The 21102-nt window shown below is 41.9% G+C and overlaps 3 protein-coding genes across 13 annotated transcripts in view; 1 reads left to right on the forward strand and 2 right to left on the reverse strand.

Moving 5' to 3' along the window:
* Positions 1 to 1429: 1429 nt before the first annotated feature.
* On the reverse strand, positions 1430 to 18675 carry LOC135501267 (histone-lysine N-methyltransferase SMYD3-like). Its single transcript, XM_064793292.1, has 14 exons — positions 18514 to 18675; positions 18117 to 18180; positions 17806 to 17916; positions 17521 to 17581; positions 16760 to 16890; positions 16165 to 16232; positions 15093 to 15201; positions 14320 to 14427; positions 4733 to 4799; positions 4168 to 4275; positions 3854 to 3889; positions 3438 to 3618; positions 2642 to 2753; positions 1430 to 2139 (listed from the first exon to the last, which is right to left on the reverse strand). Exons 1-14 carry the CDS (start codon positions 18627 to 18629, stop codon positions 2017 to 2019), a joined length of 1395 nt encoding a protein of 464 aa, XP_064649362.1. The 5' UTR covers positions 18630 to 18675; the 3' UTR covers positions 1430 to 2016.
* LOC135501266 (tripartite motif-containing protein 2-like) lies at positions 5443 to 13931 on the forward strand. Its single transcript, XM_064793291.1, has 2 exons — positions 5443 to 5967; positions 10560 to 13931. The coding sequence occupies exon 2, from the start codon at positions 10586 to 10588 to the stop codon at positions 12605 to 12607; it is 2022 nt and encodes a 673-aa protein (XP_064649361.1). The 5' UTR covers positions 5443 to 5967; positions 10560 to 10585; the 3' UTR covers positions 12608 to 13931.
* Positions 18676 to 19111: 436 nt separating the features above from the next.
* Positions 19112 to 21102, reverse strand: part of LOC135501931 (myomegalin-like) — a 62152-nt gene continuing 60161 nt past the window's right edge. For all 11 annotated transcript variants that reach the window (XM_064794378.1, XM_064794383.1, XM_064794379.1 and 8 more), the window contains one exon: positions 19112 to 20824. In XM_064794378.1, coding sequence (XP_064650448.1) covers positions 20739 to 20824 — 86 coding nt within the window. In that variant the 3' untranslated portion in view covers positions 19112 to 20738. The remainder of the gene's footprint in view (positions 20825 to 21102) is intronic.

Consider the following 21102-nt stretch of genomic DNA (forward strand, 5'->3'; position numbering starts at 1 on the left):
CTGGTCCATTTCTGTTTCTCGGCCTATTGGCTAAGATTCGGGTTTGGATTAGTTCTCTAAGCTGCATTCTCGGCCTATTGGCTAAGACTCAGCTCTGATACCCTGCAGGTCTATATCACATATTTTTTTCATCTCGGGACTCTTTGCCTGACCTTTTGAGTAGAATTGGAATAAAAAGTAATTCATGAAAATATACAAATTAAAAAGATTTTCTAGCAATATATGGAGAATAAGCTTGTTGACCAAGCATTACTATAAGTTTTAGAGTATAACTTGATAGACTGATTGATAGTTCATGAAAAATGATATTGCACAGATTGATATATCATGAAAAATGATATCGGATGCATGAGAAAGTGTACTCCTTGTTATGCATTGTTCTCCCAAGGTGGATTCACTGTATCTGATGTATCAGAGGAGATGAAGCTGGAAAAGGATTATTGAAATTTGAAAAACCAAACCCAAGGGGATAATGATTGTCCGCGGTTACTTCATAAAGTTCGTTCCGGTGGGTAAGGGTAAGGGTGGGGTGTCAGCTACTAACGTTCTAAAACGCCTCTGAAATGCTACCAAAAAGGATAATTTTTTGGGTTTTTTGATGATTTTTATAGAATGATAGACTAAGTATAGTATAATTTTGTTAAAAAGGAGTCTTTTTTGTGGATGTTAAAAAGAGTGTCGTGGATTCGCCTTGAAACTATGCCAAGATATCTTATCAGACCGCCAGGGGAAACACACCCACAAAAGACAAAAAGCAAAAGCTCTAGTCTTCTGTACGAGTCTGAAAAAAAGTATACCTCGGCCTTCTCGGCTGTTATAACCGATCAACCTAACACAAGGTGCCACTCTAACTTATTTATTTGGTCTTGTGTCTTTCGTGTGGTTTAGCTTCTCAACGATTTGGTTTCTTTTTGCATCTTCATCTTCCTTAATATGTTACATAATAAAGTTTCATTCAATGAAAACATCTTCTATTACATCAAAGAAAATAGTAGTGCATTTATTTTAATAAAATATTGATATCCATCTTTATAGGAATTTTTGATTATTGATATCCATGTTTATAGGAGTTTTTGATTGAATGTGCTGGTAAAGAGGAAACTGTCACAGACTAAGGTCACCAAAAATGGCACTATCAAAACACGTTTTTGCTTCATTAAATCCAGTATGCCAAGCAACTGTGGTCAGTCGAAGAGGTAGATATAGACCACTGCATCAGATACAGGGTAAAAAAATACCCCGGCATTGAAAATATGCTGAGGACTTTCTGTATTCAACTATACGATCTTCCTCCTTCCTTTGGTGTACAAAGCAGCTTCCTTGCATTCTGTCTGCATCTCCATCCGCTCAGAAACTTCATAATATCAAAAGTTCTGATAAGGGGGGGAAATATCACCAACAACGCTGAAGATAATTTTCATATTCTTTAATAAATTTTCTATAGAGTTGCCAAAGTATGGATTACTATGCATAGGAAATATGTTACAAATCGAATCCGCAACAGACACATGTTAGACACATCTACGGGGGTACATGTATTCTGATTCAAAAACATCAGTATTTGAAAATGTCGTCCAATGGCAGAAAGTCAAAGTAATTGAAAATGTTCGGAGGCAAACTGTCAGAGTATTTGAAAATGTTCGAAGGCAGACAGTCAAATATTTGAAAATGTCCAAAGACAGGAAGTCAAAGTATTTGAAAATGTCCAAGGCAGGAAGTCAAAGTATTTGAAAATGTCCAAAGACAGGAAGTCAAAGTATTTGAAAATGTCCAAGGCAGGAAGTCAAAGTATTTGAAAATGTCCAAGGCAGGAAGTCAAAGTATTTGAAAATGTTCTGAGGCGAACCGTCAAAGTATTTGAAGATGTCCAAAGGCAGCAACATACACGATTGAACTTTATCACATTCCATCAGAATGTTCATCCACGATTGAACTTTGTCACGTTCCATCAGAATGTTCATCCACGATTGAACTTTGTCACGTTCCATCAGAATGTTCATCCACGATTGAACTTTGTCACGTTCCATCAGAATGTTCCAATGTCACTCTCATTTCCTCCTGGGACTCGTTTATCAAATCCATTAATTCACGATATTTCGGATGTGATTTTCCAAGTGTGACGTCGAGGATGGTCTCGGCCTGAAAAATGTAATGTAGTTTTTGATTGGTTAGGATGTGAAAACATTTTTCCTCTTGTATTTACAAACAGGCGGATGGAGCTGAAGGGATGATGGTATGGCCCCTACATGGAACGACAGGCCTAACAACATGTCTACCAACAGGCTTTACAACGGCTGGAAGCAATTCCAACACCACCTGGAGGGCTACCAGATCATCTAGTCACCAACTCTTATCCTTTCAAACTAATTTAATCTGCACCTTTTTTTTACAAACAAAGATTTTACGGAGTATCAAACAGACACAAATTTCAACCGACAGTGCCAGACTACTCCGCGAAGGTACTGCACTTGACCGGAAGAAGAACGTGCTTTCAGACAGACCTGGGTAAAATCCCATCGAACATTTTGATACATTTGTCAATTCCAATTCTCATACAACAAGAGGCCCATGTGCCCTGTACTCAGCCGACAACCTCCAGACAACTCCCAGGTGACAATTCATCAGTCTCTAGATAACTTACCTCTTGAAGTGATTGGAGAGCGCCCTCCAGGTGTTGGAGATATAACTGGATTTTACCGATCTTCATGAGGTGGATGCCGTCATTATGGCTGCACTCGGGGAGTAGTGGTGTTCTGGAAAGGAAAGAGGATATTGAGAATTGGAAACGGTCGAGAAAACTGCTTGGATGTGTTGAGGATGTCGACAGGTTGCTGGTGGATGGATATTAAGCAGAGTACAGTAGAACCTCTCTATTAAGGACACCCTCGGGCTGACAAATGCTGTCCTTAATAGTGAGGTGTCCTGAATAGAGAGGTCAAATTGAATGGCAACAACTATTTTGGGAGCAAAACTAGTGTCCTTAATAGAGAGGTGTCCGCTAAGGGAGGTTCCATTGTTGTTTTGATTGCCTGAAACACACCACGTAAGTCAAGCGATTTTTAATCCACGCGTCCAGTTACTTCTCATAAATGTTCACCACATAGATGTTGAGAGAAGGCGGGATCTAGTTCATGTGTTCAAAGCATTTCTCATCATGTTCGACGATACTTAGGAATTAGTACCGAGGCCTATTCCCACTGTCCGAGATTGATATATACATCCAATAAGTTCTCGGGAATGTTCACAAAAATTTCACAAAACCGCTAATAATATTTCCCAGTTTACAGTAACTTCAAAAGAAAGTTTACCAGGCAGATGTTGAGAGGAGACACGACCTCATTCACGTTCTCAAGGTATTTCTCCTCAAGTTCAACATCAGGAATAAGCGCTGTAGGCCTAGAGGTAGACAAAACTTTGCCGTAGAAATTTTCACTTACTTCTGAGGTTCTCTAGTCATCGACCCACACTCCAACGCCTTCTCCCACTGTCCTAGATTGATAAACGCATCGAATAACTTCTCACGGATGTTCACCACGTAGATATTGCGAGGAGGCAGGATCGTGTTGACGTGTTCGAGGCATTTCTCTGCGAGGTTGACCACAACCACTTCTGAAGATTCTGAAAAATAGTTCGTGAATGTACAGGGTGTTGCGAAGATTCTGAAAAATAGTTTGTGAATGTACAGGGTGTTGCGAAGATTCTGAAAATAGTTTGTGAATGTACAGGGTGTTGCGAAGATTCTGAAAATAGTTCGTGAATGTAGAGGGTGTTGCGAAGATTCTGAAAAATAGTTTGTGAATGTACAGGGTGTTGCGAAGAAGATGTAAGATAGAAATTGTGAAGAAAATTTTACCTGTGCCACTAGGAGCTTGGGCAATTTGGTCAGTTTCTGAAATCCAATCAGTAAGGACATTAAGCAGGGCACTTTTGAACAGGAGGTTTCATTTTTGAGTTTTTTTACGATTTCTGTTTCTTGCTTCACCTCACACTTCATCATACCTGCTGCCAGGACACCTATTACAGGGTGGTACAAAAAGTTTCACAGACAGAATCAAGACCTGTTTGGGGACAGGGCGGCAGTGTTTTATACTCGACAGGGGCACATCTTTGGTTCACCCTGTAGAGACAATTTATCAAAGAAGAAGAACTCTGTTAATTTAAACAAACCTTCGTTATCTTTGAGAGTTTTTAGCGCCTCCTTACATCTGTTTATAGCAACGAGTTTCTGCTTCCTGTAGCCATCACTGAAGATAGCTTTACACGCCGGACATGTTTCTGAAAATAGAAGGAGACGTTTAAATTTTAGACTGCTAAAAAACAAATTACGTCAAGAATGCAAGAATATCTTCCGTCTACCTTGAGTAACCTAATCTGACCTATTAGGCTCCTATCTATAGAGTCCCTTTAAGAGAAGGTTTTGACATTTTCACCTCTGTACTGCTTATTTCCAGATGAATTTCGATGAAATCTTTACACATTTTTTTCTCATGTATCTCTTCAAATGAGCCAAGTTTCATCGAAAAATGTCCATTAGGCATTACAAAAATTTGGCCCCATTCCAGACCCCCCTCCACCCAAATCAAAGGGTTCCAATAAAAACAGCTTTTTATTTGATTAACAAATCTTCAACCTGGAAATCGATTTGGGTCCTGAAATTAAACTGAGGAGCAGTTTTTTGTCACAGCAGCACAAAAGGACGATGACATTACTTCTGAAGCCAATTGAATCTTACCCGTAGCGGAGAGTATCACTTCCTCACATGACTTGGTGGTGCACCTCGAACACAGCATCAGATCATCCTGAAAAAGGCACAAGACAACAATATTTTGAATTTTTCGACAAGAGCTGTCAGTGTTTAAAGGGGGAATATAGGCAGGAGCAGAGGGGTTAAATTGGCCATCTTTTGGTGACTGATATGCACTTCTATATCTTGACAAGCGCGATTAGTTTTGACGTACTGGAAGATTGGAGGGACACCTACTGGGGACTTTGGATAATTTGATATTGCCTATCTAGCTGACACCTGCAAAATACAAGGCTGGCGAAAAAATGAGGTTTATTAATACCGAAGGAAAATTCTATGATGGTAAAACTTTTAATGAGCGTAATCAGCTCTCTGTATAATGAAAAGGAACTTGTACTCTTATTTAAACCATAATAGTTCACAAATGCTTTTTAATTCATAAATGTTATAAAGAGTTAGCATCGAGGTCTCCTAATGAGAAATGTTCGCATAACATATGGATAACATTGTGCTAAATATTCATGTTCAATATAGCATTGTATTGTGATAAATCCATGCTAAACATTTGCGCGAATAATACATGTATATTTGCTTAGTCCGCATGTGTACGTTAGCTGACATGAATGGGCTATTCTATCAAGTATTCACCCTCCCGACCCCCATTTATTACAATCTGCAGGCTGTTAGCAGAGCTTTTGAGAGCTTTTAAGAGGGGTGAAGCCAAATCATGGAAGAGCCTGAATCCAGGTAAACCTACACCTGGCGTGCGTGCAGTAGTAATGTAGTAATCCATGCACCAGAAATCTCGATCGTTTATTATTCATGCCGAGTGCCAAAGTGACGGGTCATTTTTTGACACAGGAGGAAGATCGTTGCACAAAACAGGAACAAATTCATGATTAGATGTCGCAAATTATAGTCAGGATCTGAGGACAATGGGACAATGAGATCGAGAGTTTGACAAACCAGGACTGCACGCACCCCAGGCTATGGAATGAGTATTGAGTGTTAAACAGCTGCGGCTCCCGAGGGGCTCGTCTCGTGTTACACATGCATGCCACATCATAGGAGCAGATGCTCAATACGCTATGTGCATCTGCATCTCTTAAAGAGCCAAGGAAGGATTTACTTTCAGAGGAGGATTTCACTGGGACCCGGCGCGCCCCTGGACTGGAGGATGGAGCATCCACAGTAGCAGAGGTGCTGAACTGAAATTGCGCTAGGTAAGACACATCAGGTGGAGCATATTTTTCTCTAATCTAAGCACAGATTTGATAGTTAAAAGGCCTATGCCATTCATAAAAAATTTGAAATTTGTAATTGACTTTGAAAATTTCCAGCACTACGGCATTGTGTATAACTGCATTTCTATTTTCCTGGCCCACCAGTACATATGAATGGCGTACCCCTTTAAAGGCATAGTCCACCTGTGATTAAGATATTGAGTAGTGAGCTGAGTGTCATCTAGGACATTACTAGCTCTATAAACAATATCGGGTAACTGAACGTAAAGTAGGAGGAAACCTACACTGTTGAAGGCAGTCGCCCTTTTTATCACATGAGTGTACCGGGACCGACCAGGAATTGAACCAGGGACCTCAGAGGTGACAGGGGCTTATGTTTCCACTCAGCCACTCCAACAGCCAAGCTTAGCTCAATTCGATCAAAGTACGGATAATTATATTGAATGCGGTTTTTTCACATGTCCCTTGTGCAGTTGTGATACCCAAAAGAATCTCGAAATATCGTACCTTCATTTTGAAAACAGTGACAAAAAATAAACAGTAATCTCATAGTATTGTACCTTCATTTTGAAAACAGTGACAAAAAAATAAACAGTAATCTCTTTCTTGACTGCGGCATTGCGTGAATGTGATTACTAAATGATTGATGTATTGCCGCTGATTGATGCCGAATCTCGTGTTTATGACAGGTTGGGAGAGGTCACTGGTAAGAACTGATTAGTATCTTAATAAATGATGAAAATGGTGTGTTTGAACCTTATTGTGTCCTTGGAGGCTGATACGGACATGAGTTTATGTCTTATCTTTTCAATAAACAGGCCAACCATTTCCAGTAGGCCCACTACTGCTACTGAACAGGGCGCGGGGGGGGGGGGGGGGCAGGTCAAGGTGTGCAGACGTACAATGAACAGAAATGCAACTTTTGACCAGGACAGTAAAATTATCCATGATTTTGAATGACATCCTATCATCATCGATTTTGTTCGAACCGGGCTCATTAACCGTCATCAATGAATCTGTCATTACTCACTCAAAATGCATTTCGATAATTGATAATTCCGCGCTAATCACACGAGTATTGACGAGTATCGATTGAGTACCCACTGATAATAGTGTTACAGAACACCTTGAGTAGACAGAATCAATTTGGATGTCGTTTTGTACAAGTCATGTTGACATGGTTACGACATTTCAACGCGATAGGTGGTCCTACTGGCTGGACATGGCACAACATGAGTGTGAAGTCCATGTCAGGAGTCCATCTACGTGACACTGAACATTGGACAGTGGACAGTATTTAATACAGGGCTTCCATCAAATTTTTTTAATTTCATGGATTTAGATTTTTTCTCTTGGCCTAGGTACATCAAGGTAGGTTTAGATACTTGGTCAGGGGCGTGGCAAGAGGGGGGCAGGATTTTATATTCAAATAAGTTTTCATCTGCCAGATTACTACCAGTATTGTAAGGGTGATGGATCACCTACAGTGTGACCTCGGGCAGGTCACATGGCTATCTTATCAATTGGTCATCTGGAGTGTGCTCATGGACAAGTCACTTTTCTTCACCATGAGGCAAGGTAGGCCTATAGCAAATGCTGTGACCTTCCTTGGACAGAGGACGTGGAAGATGGAATCCACGTTATTGAACTGGACACGTGAACACAATGACACGTGATCAGTAATAAAACCAATCAATTAACAAATCAAATAACACATGGTGATATCTGGTGATATCTCTCAAAGTAAACATTGCAGGTATGATATATACATACTTGGAGGTAAATACTCCACCATCACCTCTATAAGATCTCTTTTTGGAATGTAAGGAAGTGTATTTATATCAAATTGCAGAGACATATTGGTGTGGCTGTGTCATGGACAAGGACTGTTAACTTAACTGTCCTTTACAAGTTTTCACCAATTAGGAATTTAGACACTTTGAAAATGACCTTATAGGTGAGATTTCAGAGTACCGTGGAACCTCATTTAGCAGACAGATCTGTAAGCAGGATGCCCTCTCTATTAGAGACACTGATTTTTGTCCAGAATTGATCTTTTCCATTCATTTTGACCTCTGTAATCAGGACACCTCTCGACTAAGGACAGCAATTGTCAGTCCAAAGGGAGTTATAGAGAGGTTCAACTGTATGTATGATCAGGCCTAATAAATACATATCGAGAGATAAAATTTGATCAGGACAAACTTGACAAACATGGTCTCATTAGCACAGCCTGGATGGGACCTAGCATGCTTAGTAAATATTTCAGCTAATAAATTATACCGAGTGTCAACATTCAAGTGATTTAGGGGTTGTTTTTTTTCGTGTCTGGCATGTCTTGACAATGATTATCAGAATATGACCAGGTAAACAATTCGATGGTGCAGGTATTGCCTTGGTGAACAAGCAGACCATTCAGCCGCGATTGTTGTGAAATAAAAGGGTGGATTCACAACTAGAAACCTTGGAAACACTGTAGTGTACCCAGTGCGCCACAGAGCAAAGATCTTTTCATTCGCTGAGCAACCCGTCACAGGCCGATGTCCCACAAAGCTGCACATAGTACTGGAAAAGCCCTGCAGTAAAATCTCCCTTAGTGTGGACACCTCTGTTGGCTGGACACCCACTCTATTATGGACACTAATGTTTGGTCCCAGATTGTTCAATTTATTCAATTTGACCTCTCTGATCAGGACACCTCCTTATTAAGGACAGCATTTTTCAGCCGAAAGGGTGTCCTATAAAGAAAGGTTCTATTGTTGAATGAATTTTGTGTCAAGCATGCATGTAGCCAAGCTTTCATACAAACATTTGTGACAACAACTTACATAACATTTTTCCATCAGAATGAAAACACATATATATTATTACCCATTTTCCCAGGCAGTGCCAGGTGCAACCAGATGGTCAAGTCCCACATGATTACATGTGTAACACAGGTTTCCATGGTAACCCTTGGGTTGCATATGGCACAGATGACACACATCTGGTAACAAAAAATGTATGTTTTTATCCCTCTCCTCGCAGTCAAAGGAATTCAGGCCAATACCATTTCATTGTCTTAACAAAGCTGACTCGAAACCTCAGCCTATATCATGATTGTTATCAGGAAAAGAAGTGATAACATGGACCCCCTTGAAACAGATTTCGAGGGGGGCGATTGGGCCAAAACCAGCAAGGGCAAATATATATAATGATTTAAACTTTGCCTTTAAGGGGGGGGGCTATAGGCAGGAGGAGAGAGGCTTATTTGGCCATCTTCAAGTGACTTGTATACACAGTAAGGGCCCTTGGTCATGTCAGAATTAGCACTAAATGTATCCCTGGTACAAGCGTGAATCATTTCGACCGACTGTGAGATGTGAGATTGGCGGCTTTGTGTAACTTTACCTTGCCTGCCTAGCTGCTGTCTAGATTGTCCCTTTAAGGAAAGCACGAGTCAAATATTTTGTACAAGGCCTAAGCCACACAGTCGGGGGCCATCCTCAGCCCAATTTAATGGTCTGTAGGGTTTAAAGATTGACCAATGACTTTCTGTTTATCTAAACCGAGACAAAGCTGACTAACCATAACATTTTATAACATTTAATGTAAACTTCTAAACGAATAGGTGTCGTTTGTTTATTCAAGCGCCTTGCTCGAGCACGTAAACGTCAAAGTGAATGGGATTTTAAATTAGGACACTGTTATTTAGTTGTAATGTGTAGGTCATGCATCAAAGTTTAAATCCCGATCCACTCCAGGGGATTCCAAAATCTTACTACAGTCTACATCAAAAGTAAATGTCCACAGTATTTTTGGCGTTTGCAAGCAAATAAATGTGTTCGATTAGATAACAGCAAATTGGCATGCATGATAACTCTACTATGGCATTGTGTATGACTTTCATTTCTATTTACCTTACCCACCCATAAAACGATATCAAAACTAATCCCTGTGACCCAAACGTGACCTAAACAATGGTTTGCGCTCCAGGCCCCAAATGCGTCGCGGGCTATTACTTATGACCCAGACTATAGCTGTCTGTGGGCTATTATTAGCATCATCATCATCATGGTGATCGGGGACCCCCTGGAACGTGCCGAAAGCTCGGAACAATGCCACGGCCATTAGGGGCAGTGACACCTTTCAAAGTGGTTTCTATTTTCACAATCAGATGACAATGACAAGAAAGGTGTGACATGATGGGATTTGTCCGCAAAGCTGGTTTTACATGAAATATTCATATTGGTTTTATTTACATAGCACAGCCCATATGTGTGAAAAACTTATTAACCCTCCAATTGTCAAATTAGGAAATGAAACGATTTGCCTCTTTTCAACAAGGGGGAGGGGCATCTGTATGAACTGGTCTGTAAAGAGTGCTACTAAAGGCCTGCATATCTCGCCTCATTAGATTTTTAAATTCCTGATCATATGTCTTTTTGAAACTTTTTAATCCCCCAACGATATTTTTCAAATTTCAGAATCCGAAACAAGCAAGGGACACAAACACCCAATCGGACCAAAAGTGGAAAAACGTTCCCAAATGTCACAAAATCATAAAAGATATCTCTATTTTATACATCCAGATTGACCACCCACGAAGGAAGTAACCATGGCAACTGCAGTAATTTTGGAAGCAGACGCCGGCCCGCACAACGAAGACATTGACGATCTCCTCAAGTGCTCCATCTGCTATGATACGCTCCAGAATCCCAAAACGTTGCCGTGCCTGCACACGTTCTGTGCGCCTTGCCTCGAAGGACTACACGACGCGCAGAAATTCGAGCACACCGACGGTGCCTTCGCGCTGTACGATATGATATCCTGCCCGACCTGCCGGTCTCGGACTATGGTGCCGTCCAATGGCGTCGCCGGCTTCCCGAACGATTTCAAAGTCTCACGGATCTCCGAGTTACTCCAGAAGATCCAGCACGTGGACGCACGCGACGTTTCGAGGAAGAAATGCGACATTTGTAAGATCACGCAACGCCACATCACCGCTGTGACGTATTGTATCGAATGTACGAAATACCTCTGCTCCGGCTGCGTCTTAAAACACGACAGCAGCGCCCTCTTACAGAAACATCGCAAATTCGACTTACTCCAAGTGTCGAACTTAAATCTCACCTGTTCCAAACACGTCATGGAAAACGTGCAATATTTTTGTTGCGAGTGTCGCATGGCCATTTGTTCATGCTGTACGATACTCGGCGAACATTCGGGTCATGACATCGCCGACCTGGCGACGGGGGTCGGCCAGTGCAAAGACGGACTCAAGGACCGCGTCTCGTGTTTGGAGGAGAAGGTCTCGGAAATCCAACAATTCGTCCACAGCATTGACGACATCGAGGCACAGATCGCCAACATCTTTTCCGAGTCGACAGAACTCGTCAAAATGCGCACGCGTGAATTGACCTTGGCGTTACGAAAACGTGAGGCCCAATTGCTAACCAAACTAGAAACAGACTATAACAAGAGTATCGCGCAGATGCATCAGAAGAAAGACAACTTGGACAGTTACCACAGTGCGTTGCAGAAACTTTTCCTCTCGACGAAAAAATTACTCGATGGAGAAAATGAACGAGAGATTCTGAAATCATACAAGGATCTGAGTTTGAAAATCAACATCGTCCTCGAGGAGCATTGCCTGGAAAACTTCGGTTTCTCCGACTGCGTCACGATTACTAAATTTGTCCCGGCGCGGAAAGCCGTCAAATTGGGAAAGATCGAAAACGTCAGCTTGAGTATGAACGCGAATGAAGAATCATCGCCCACTCCCATGTCGGTCTTGGAGAGCTGTAAGCTGATCTTCTTGTGTAAGTTTACCACGACCAACATCTGGACCGGCGAGCAGTGTTTCCCGCGCGATATCGCATTCCTGCCGGACAGTCAGATCGTCGTCACGGATACGGAGAACAACCGGTTACAGATCTACGACCTGGAGGGTAACTACGTCCGCACAATCGGCGAAGGTGTTTTGAAGCCGCGCGCCATCGCGACGACGGATGATGGTAAAATCATCGTGACAGACGCGATGGACCGATGCGTCAAAGTCTACGACCGTTGGGGTAAGAAGTATCTCCAGTTTGGTGACTTCTGTTGCCCGTGTGGGATCGCCATTGACCAGAAAGGACAGTACGTCGTCACGGATTTCTTCAAGAATACGATCGCCGTGTTCTCCAGCGACGGCACGTTGCTAGCCGAGTCTAATCTCCATGACAACAAGGGCGTCAGTTGCTATGGAACCTGCCAGGTCGCCATAGATCGCCATGACAACATATACGTGTCGGACATCGGCGACAACTGTATCACGAAATTCACAAGCGGTTGCGAGGCGGTTGCAAAGTATAAACCGCCACACGATAAAGCGTCCTTAAAGGGACTATGCATCCACCGTGACGGGTACGTCATCGCTGCGGACAGCAACAACGGGATGCTGATGATCATAGACACAGAGAACGAAACCGTCCATAACTTATTAGCGAAAAAGAAAGATTTGACAGGACCAACCGGTGTAGCAATCTCGGATACCGGACTTCTGGCGGTGACGGAACCGGACAGGGATACAGTACGGCTGTACCAGCTCTGCAACAAAACCTGGGTGTCTGACAGTCTTGATGAAAGAGGTGAATGAACGGCTGGCTCCTGGGTTGAAAAATTCCGCCCTTATGAAGAAAAGTGATATCAGCGTCGAATTTCCAGTATCAAGAAGTCCACGAAGAGAGATATCACTCTTCAATTCTTTGGCCTTATAACAAATGCAAAAACTCATATGTGACCCACCACGACAAAATGAGTCTCATGTCACACAGAAGATGAGCCTAAAATGACACCAGGACATAATAGAAGAAATTGATATGCTCCGATTTTACAAAAGGCAGACAATGGTGAAATGAACAACCAGTCTGTCTCAACCTGTCAAGCTCAGAGCGACATGCGACCTGTTTTGTCATGGCGGGTCACATATGAACTTCCACATATGACTAGCCAGACTGTTTCAGCCATATGTGAAATTTTAGAACTTTTATGTACACAACATGATATTTTCTAGTCATGGTTTTGATATGAAGTCCTTTAACTCGACCGTTCTTAGAAGTTTTGGAAAGGTTATTTGATATTACGACACATATCGATAAAACAGAGCTCATGATTTGTTGAGAAGCTCCATTGCATGTACAGTTCTGTTCAAATGTCACATCCCTCGTGCATACAGCATTTGCACAGCTTACAGGGCGTAGCAATGTCAAAGCCTTGAAATTAAAGACGGACATATCAAAGAGTGAATATTGATGCAATTAGTAATTTATTAGTAAGTTATTCAAATAATTTATGCGTTCTAGGTAAATTAATGGGTACTTAGGTTTTTGCTGTGCGGTAATTTCTTCCTCGAGTTCTCTGTTTATTTGTTTATTAGATGGTTTATGTTTATTAGTGATGTTTAGATGTTTATCCTCCTGTAATGAATAAGATGCTTGTGTTTATGTTTATCCTAGAGAAGCTATTTGTGTCGCTATTTATTTATTTATTTATTTGAGGTTGTTGTAGGCTGGGGTCTGTATTGTAAAGTTTTAGGTCAGTTCCAGAACACCTCATAAGGTGCCACGTGGGGTTGGGGATATCACATATTATGCTCTTTTATTTGTGGGATGGCAAGAAGGTAGTTTGAACCATTATGAGATACTGGCCCGGCCATGTCTCCAAACATCCTACAGGTCCCTCTAATAAGGACAACCTTTCTATTGAGGTCAAGGAATCTATTTGGTCCCAAATTGATCGTTTCCATTTAACTTGAACTCTGTAATCAGGACACTCAATTAAGGACAGCATTCGCCAGTACCAAGGGTGTCCTTGATAGAGGGGTTCTACTGTAATATCCTAGTGTCTCTTCTTGCTCAAGCACAAGCTCACTTGGAGTGCCTTTAGGTACGTGTAGGAAAAATAAACTATTACATCACTCATTTTGCCGCGTTTCTTCTTCAGTGCTTTGTCACGACTCAGTTTGGTGTGAGTCTTTATTTACAAACGTCCCCTAATTCAGAAACTCTGCGAGTCCGAATTCAGTCTCCCGAGTCCAAATTTAGAAACCTTCAAGAAGATACTTTGACAAGCAGATGTATATTTGGGGATGTGGCGAAATCAGAGTGCCTGTGCATTTTTATAAATGTTTCTCTGCGAGTCCGAATTCAGGCTCCCGAGTCCAAATGTTGAAACCTTCAAGAAGCTACTTTGACAAGCAGATGTATATTTGGGGATGTGGCGAAATCAGAGTGCCCGTGCATTTTTATACATGTTGGTCAATTGCAGCTGGGACTCCCCAATTTACAGACGTAAACTTTTTGTACTTACCAAATTGTCGTCAAGACATCTCGTACAGTCACATCTGAAGTAATATCTCTTGAGTGCTGCGCGTCGTTCTTCCCGTGGAGCAAGCAGCTCGATGTAACTAATTCGTACCTGGATAAGAAATATACTGAATGGATGGGGTACCAAACGTTGGCTTGTTTATTCAGCAAACACTCCCTAGCACATGTGGTGAGGAGTCACTACAATAGCACGCTCCTGTGAAGTCCAGGACTAGATTTATTGATGACATTCTTCCGTGACTGCCAACACAGTCCGACATTATGACTGACATGACCCAATCATATGCCATCCTGACCTTCAGGGCCTTTCACCTGACACTAAATGAACTCATGCCCTGAGTGGACCCATTAGCTTCCATGTTGCTAGGAAAGAAGTAAGAGCTGTTTTGACTGAGCGGAGTGAAGGTCAGTGATGTGTGCAATAGGAGGGGCAAGCGACTGACCCCGGAATTCGAGGATGGTCATGTGCAGGCTGTGATATCATTGAACCCTGAATTGATGTACCTTTAAAATAGAAACTGCTGAAAAAATATGTGACCCAGCATGACAAAATGAGTCACATGTCGCACAGAAGATGAGCCTGAAATGACACCAGGATATAATAGAAGAAATTGATGTACTCAGATGTCACAAAAGGCAAACAACAGTGAAATGAACAACCAGTCCGTCTCGACCTGTCAAGCTCAGAGCGACATGCGACTTGTTCTGTCATGGCGGGTCACATATGCTACTGACCAAAAACATGAATTGCCATACCTTTGATATATCTGCATGAGGTATGTCCCGGAGCGCCCGAACTTCAAGCGTCGTACCAGTGAAGGTCACCACTGCATCAGGATGACACGAGTGGTCCAATATAGAGGCACTGAAAGTTTCAGTGAAAGCAAGTGAGTTGACAAGATGATTATTCTCTTCCGACTAATCTCGGACTACGAATGATTTACACTGTCAGTGTTAATTTCGAATGTATGCACAATCTTTCTATCTCTTACAGTACACCAAGTATGGACTTATCTATACTTGGTTACAGCAAGAATCACAAAAGACTAGTCTTTATCAAGAATAGCATTCCGCAACGTTACTATTTATAGCTCACAAGGTCATTTGAATAAGATATTGATGACGTTTTAGTCATGTGACAGTCGGACATCGACACTTATTTCTATGCATTTGAGCTTATTTCAAAGTCAATTATCTTTGACCCTGCATTGTTTTTAGCATGAATGATACCATAGAGTCAGAGAGAGAAATATTCAGAACAATTATGTAGTATTTCCAACACTCGGACATGTGCCAGATTGAATCTAACTGCCCTAGTTAGAAAGCCTGAATCCATTACGAAACCGCATGTTTGTCCGACATTGCCTGTAATTCAGCTATGGGGAAATAGAGGGCAGCAGCTGCAGTGACGTCATTATCGCGGAATGCTATTAACAAAGATTATTCTTTATTAATTCTGGGTTAAACTGACCTAAGTTAGATCCAAACACCTATCGGCTGTATCTCTCCATCTTATTACACTGTTGCCCCTGTGGTGTAGTGGCTTGGACTTTCGACCAGTGGTCAAGAGGTTCCTGGTTTGATCCACACAGTTGGCGTGAGACTGTAGACATGTCTCTTTGTCCAACTTGCCTCACTCCACCCTGGTGCACTAACGGGTACCGGCCAGAAATGCTCAAATTGTAGGGCTGATTGAGCAGCTCAACTAGGTCTATTGAAAACTTTCTGGCCAGCCCAGGGTTAAACTGTAAAGTAGGATGATAACCAGTATTGTAGTCAATTTCAGATTTTAGATTCAACCCCCCAATTTTTTTATTTTTTCACTGACCTGAGGTAGATTCCGACTCCCATCGGCTGCATTTCTCCATCTGTTATACTGAAGCTGTTGATACACATCTGAAATGAACAGGTCAGATTCATGAAATATCAAAGAACGTCACATTGGCCAACAGGAAACTTTTTACCGACAATACACATTCCTATTCAAAATTTTATTATTGCAAGCGCGCCATAGTCCGTTGCAAGCTACTTGGGTTTTTCATAGGACCATGAAGACCTGGAAAATTCAGTTCTATGAAGGCCACAGCGGTTCATCCAGAAGTACAATCCTGGGTTGTCCCCGGGATTGAACCCGGGCCCTATTGCGTGGTAGCCAGCAGTGTTGACCACTAGGCATGAGCCTCGTGGTAGCCAGCAGTGTTAACCACTAGGCATGAACCTCCTCCAGGAGAAGACTGTCCCAAGGATCGAATCCGGGCCCTATTGTGTGGTAGCCAGCAGTGTTAACCACTAGGCATGAGCTTCCTCCAGGAGTAGACTTTCCCCAGGATCGAACCCGGGCCCTATTGTGTGGTAGCCAGCAGTGTTAACCACTAGGTTATGAACCTCCTCCAGGAGAAGATGGATGCAGCAGAAAAACTCACCCTGGCAAACAACAGGAAGATGTACTCGAGAGGAGGCAGATCAACAACTCTGTTAACGAAAGCTCGTAATGTGATCTGGAGGTCCATAAACTGTTCTATTCTTTCTTCATCCTTCTTCATATCTTCCAGATCTGAAATTTAATCGTCCTCATTCCTCAAAGATTTTACCCAATTTTTCTCACCAAGTGTGTTCAACACTACCTCCTTGTTCCTGGGTCCTGCGAGAACCCTGCCTAAGTTACTTTCATACAGCTGCTTGAAACTGAGATTTTCCGCCATATTTTTCAAAAAAACTTTTCCTGGAACTCTTTCATATCTTTCGATATCATTAATGTTTTACCCATGTTTGTAGCCATATTCGTCTCAGAACAGGCCACTGCAGACTTCAGACCCACCTCAAGAAGATGAACATGGCCAAGTCCGGAAGGTACCAGTGCGAGGCAATAGAGCATGTCCTTCAAAATGCCCATACTGGGACACCGAGAGACTGGCCACATGGTCAAACAATGCATCAATGGGATCAAGGGAGGAACAAGAGATGACTGCTGGTCTTTAAGAGACATAGCCCTGGTTCTGTAGTATAAAGTCATAAAATGTTTTCATCGAATGCTAAGAAAATGTATTGTGAGGACGGGTTTCCTCTTGATGACCTGACAGTGGGGGCCCTAGGCAGATTATGATAACCTTAGCAGACAGCACAGCCGGCAACACATCAAGTCTGTTTGAGAAACTTACTGGTACGGTAAACTCAGAATACTTACGGTCTAGAAAATCATCAAAGCATCTCAACTTCGGGCTGTCAAGTGATTTGAAATGTCCCTTCTGAAAGGTAAATGATAAGTGATAATAATAGCGATGAAATAACACTCAACCACTAACAAAAGCCAATTTTTAAAAGGTGCAAAAAGTTCAACTTCCAGTTTGGCAGCAGTTTTCCGGTAACTGAAAGTGAGCTCATTTGCCAACCTTTAGCACTGCGCAATTAACAGACTACCATTTCCGAATCTATTCATATTGCATGGCACCTCCAATGGAGACACACTCACCTGGTATTTAAGGATCAAACGCAACAAGACTCGCACACTCTCCGTTGGGACTTTTGGAGCCACGTTCTGGAAACACTTGCATTCCAACTTGTGGATGTCCCAACACTGTCGCTGCAATTGAGAATGTATGCATATGTACAAGTGGTAGCATTATGAAGTTAAGTGGGGGCTGCCTTTTTAAATGCAGGATCAGAATGTAAGACTTAAAGACTGCAGGCTTGTACTTAGGGTCATTTCAGCTGAACTTCTGCAATTACTCTGACAAGTCTCAAGCCCGGCCAAACATACTGACAACGACGACGACGACCTACCTGACAAGATTTATCACAGTATCTGACCACTTTACAAGCAGAGCATTTCAGGAGCTTTTTCTGCCTGAAAGAAGAGTGGGTAAGACGCTCTTGGTAATAAGAGTACTTGTTGGGTGTCTTTGACTGTGAAGACCTATTGCTGAGGGCCTCGTCTCCATTTTCTGGTGGCAAGGCGAAAAATTATCAAGCAGCAAAAACATGAAATTAAAAACGACCAACATTTTTTGAATATTTTTTTAACATTAATTGGTTTCAATGCAATGAAATATTTGTTAGTGTTCCTTTAACTTTGTGGGTCTCGGCCAAAACGAAGAGGAAACCTGCATTATCGTTTTTCTGTCAGGCACCCCCATTTTCTGGGACACCCTGTACACAACGATTTTTCGACTAAAATCACCTCTGGAAGCATTGTTCACATCTGTCTTCCCTCTCCTTTGATGTCAACACGTGCACAAATGGTTCACATTTCAGAATAACATCTTTTTGTCGAAATGAATTCATTTCCTTAGACATCAGCGATGATTTCTGAGAACAAATTTTCAAATTTCAACTTGTAAACAAATCCCACATGTTCTTGTTATTTAATGATATGGTCTAATTCCGTCCTTGCCGTGGTGGAACCTTGGACGCTGTCTTCTGGTTGTCCCAGATTGAGCATGTGATGAAGATATGTCACCAGAATCTTTGTATCTCAATTGACCAGAAGATGATTAACCTACCTCCCCCCCCCCACCCACCCATTTGTGTCTCGATCCCTCTATATCTACTTTGTAAGTCTTGTAGAGGACATGGTTGATGTCTGTTAATGTCCAACCAGGTGAGCTGGGGAGGGTTCACTGTTCCCAGTGTCCACTAGTGAGCTGAGGCGGTCTCGTCTTGGATATGGTTGGTGTCTTTGTTCCCAATGTCCACTCAGGTTTGCAGGCTGTCACACCTTACAGTCTCCAACTCTTCTAATTCTATCATTAGTCAAAGAAATAAAACTTGAGTCCAAATTTAGATAATATACACTATTAAACAAATATTTATTCGTCATTATATCCAAATGCAGTATGGCAAATGTACATCAGTTTCTATACGTTAAATTCCATGGTGAATCGAGTGATTTCAACAACTCCAGATTACAGATCCACATAAAAGGAAATACATGTAGGAGGAAACCAGGGCATCCACAAAAAGAAATTTCTGACAATATTTTCAAAATAAACATGCACACACAACTGATTTTTCATATTTTTGCAAAGCTTCATTCATTCTTGCACATTCTATAACTGTTTTCTTTTGCCGTGAAAAAATATACCCAGTTCATCAATCAATACTACGAGGCCTTGGCCTAATGCCCGAATCCCCATCCAAAATGATGTAAGTATCCGCTACGGGTGTATATCAAACTGTGGACTTGATTAATTCAGAAGGACCACAGAGGAATCTTCGATTGAATACGCATTATCCATGGAAGAGGCATCACATGTTGAAGAAAAAAAGTACCGGAGGACAACCGAGAAATTAAACAACTGGTGTAAATCGTCTGGAAGAGCTCCATCTGTCAGCAATACCAGTAACAGAAAATAATACCATTAACATCACGTTCGAAGGGAATGGAAGCATTGACAAAGAGCGACTTTGATTGCATAACTAATCTTACATAAAGAGTCCAGAAAAAAGTTATATCTCAATGCTAGTTGCATAAATGTTTAAGACTCATATAAAGGCGGTCTCCTGTATTCCCATGCACTATTTATGCAGCAGTCAATTAAACCTTGTACCTCCCCTCACGCTGGTAGGGTTCACAAGTAATTTTGAATCTGTGTCAAGCAGTTTTTTTCTGCCCGTCCCCTATCTCTCTCACTCCCCTAAGGGGTCACTACTGAATTTAGAACTGGGATCAACCAGTTTTTTTGTGTCGCCTTCACACTGACACATACCAATGATTTCTTAGCTAATTTTCACAAGTCTGCTCTCACCACCTCACAAAACCACCGCGTATCAGCCCAGCAAAAACTTGACAAAAAGGGTCAAAACATACACAATGATTTCATTCATTCTACCATATATACAACACAAATTTTTGATACCTGACCTCATCATTTGCACAACATTTACGCCGCTAGGTCATAACGAAGAAACGTAACCAAATGTATAGGTGGGAAAACTTTTACAACAAACGCCCTTTCCCAATAAGTGACTTAGGCCAAATACTGATGCAGTACACGACTCGTGCCCAATCACGCTAAAATAACCTGTCTGTGATTTAGGCCTTGTATTTGCGTTCAATTGAATCCATTCAAAGTCCAAGATAAAGGTAATTGGCAAAAGAGAGGAAACATTTCGTATCAAGAGTTCGATGAGGTTTCCATAGGTGGCATACTAAACCAAAACTAATACTTCTTGAATACTACAATCTGGTACCAGCAGATTACCAAATAAAAACAAACACATAGACAGTATTCCATTCGGCAGACGTCGGAGTCGTTAAAATTAAGTTCCACATTCTCGAGATGGAATACAGCCACCACATTTTCATCAGTTCTTGACTACAACTAAAGTCCTTTGACGGCTGTTCATTTCTGGCAGTAATGTCTCTATTGAACAAAAGGTGGCGTTACGGGTCAGCAGTATGTCTTATTCGTAGTCGTCATCGTCGTCGTCCGGGTTACGACTCTGCAGATTACTCCTGGCCTGTCTCATCATCTTCTCCGTCTGGGCCACTGAGAGAAAAAAACGGTGAAAAACATTAAATTGAGCCAACTTGATGCTTGAGATGAAGACAACTGGACCAAACTTGTTGTCCTACATTTCAGACCTAAAACTGAGCCAATGTCCAGAGACATCAGGTTCCTTGCCAGGCACAGGTCCAAGTGAGGGGGTGCACTGGATGCAAGCCCCCCTAATTCATGAAATATCTTTGAAATTGACCACAACACTTTGGAAAACGGCAAGAACTTTGATGAGAAATGCAATGCACACCCCTTTTTCGGGCTCCTGG

Source organism: Lineus longissimus, chromosome 17 (genome assembly GCF_910592395.1).
Source record: "Lineus longissimus chromosome 17, tnLinLong1.2, whole genome shotgun sequence".
In the NCBI taxonomy this organism is placed as follows: domain Eukaryota; kingdom Metazoa; phylum Nemertea; class Pilidiophora; order Heteronemertea; family Lineidae; genus Lineus; species Lineus longissimus.

What these genes read in the sequence shown, in the direction of transcription:
- LOC135501266 (XM_064793291.1), top strand. Translation starts at nt 10,586, where the DNA reads ATGGCAACTGCAGTAATTTTGGAAGCAGACGCCGGCCCGCACAACGAA.
- LOC135501267 (XM_064793292.1), bottom strand. Translation starts at nt 18,629, where the DNA reads ATGTCTAAGGAAATGAATTCATTTCGACAAAAAGATGTTATTCTGAAA. An exon ending in CTTTGATGATTTTCTAGACC is followed by an intron (nt 16,891 to 17,520) that starts GTAAGTATTCTG and finishes ATTAAATTTCAG; the next exon opens with ATCTGGAAGATATGAAGAAG. An exon ending in TCTTCCTGTTGTTTGCCAGG is followed by an intron (nt 16,233 to 16,759) that starts GTGAGTTTTTCT and finishes TGTTCATTTCAG; the next exon opens with ATGTGTATCAACAGCTTCAG.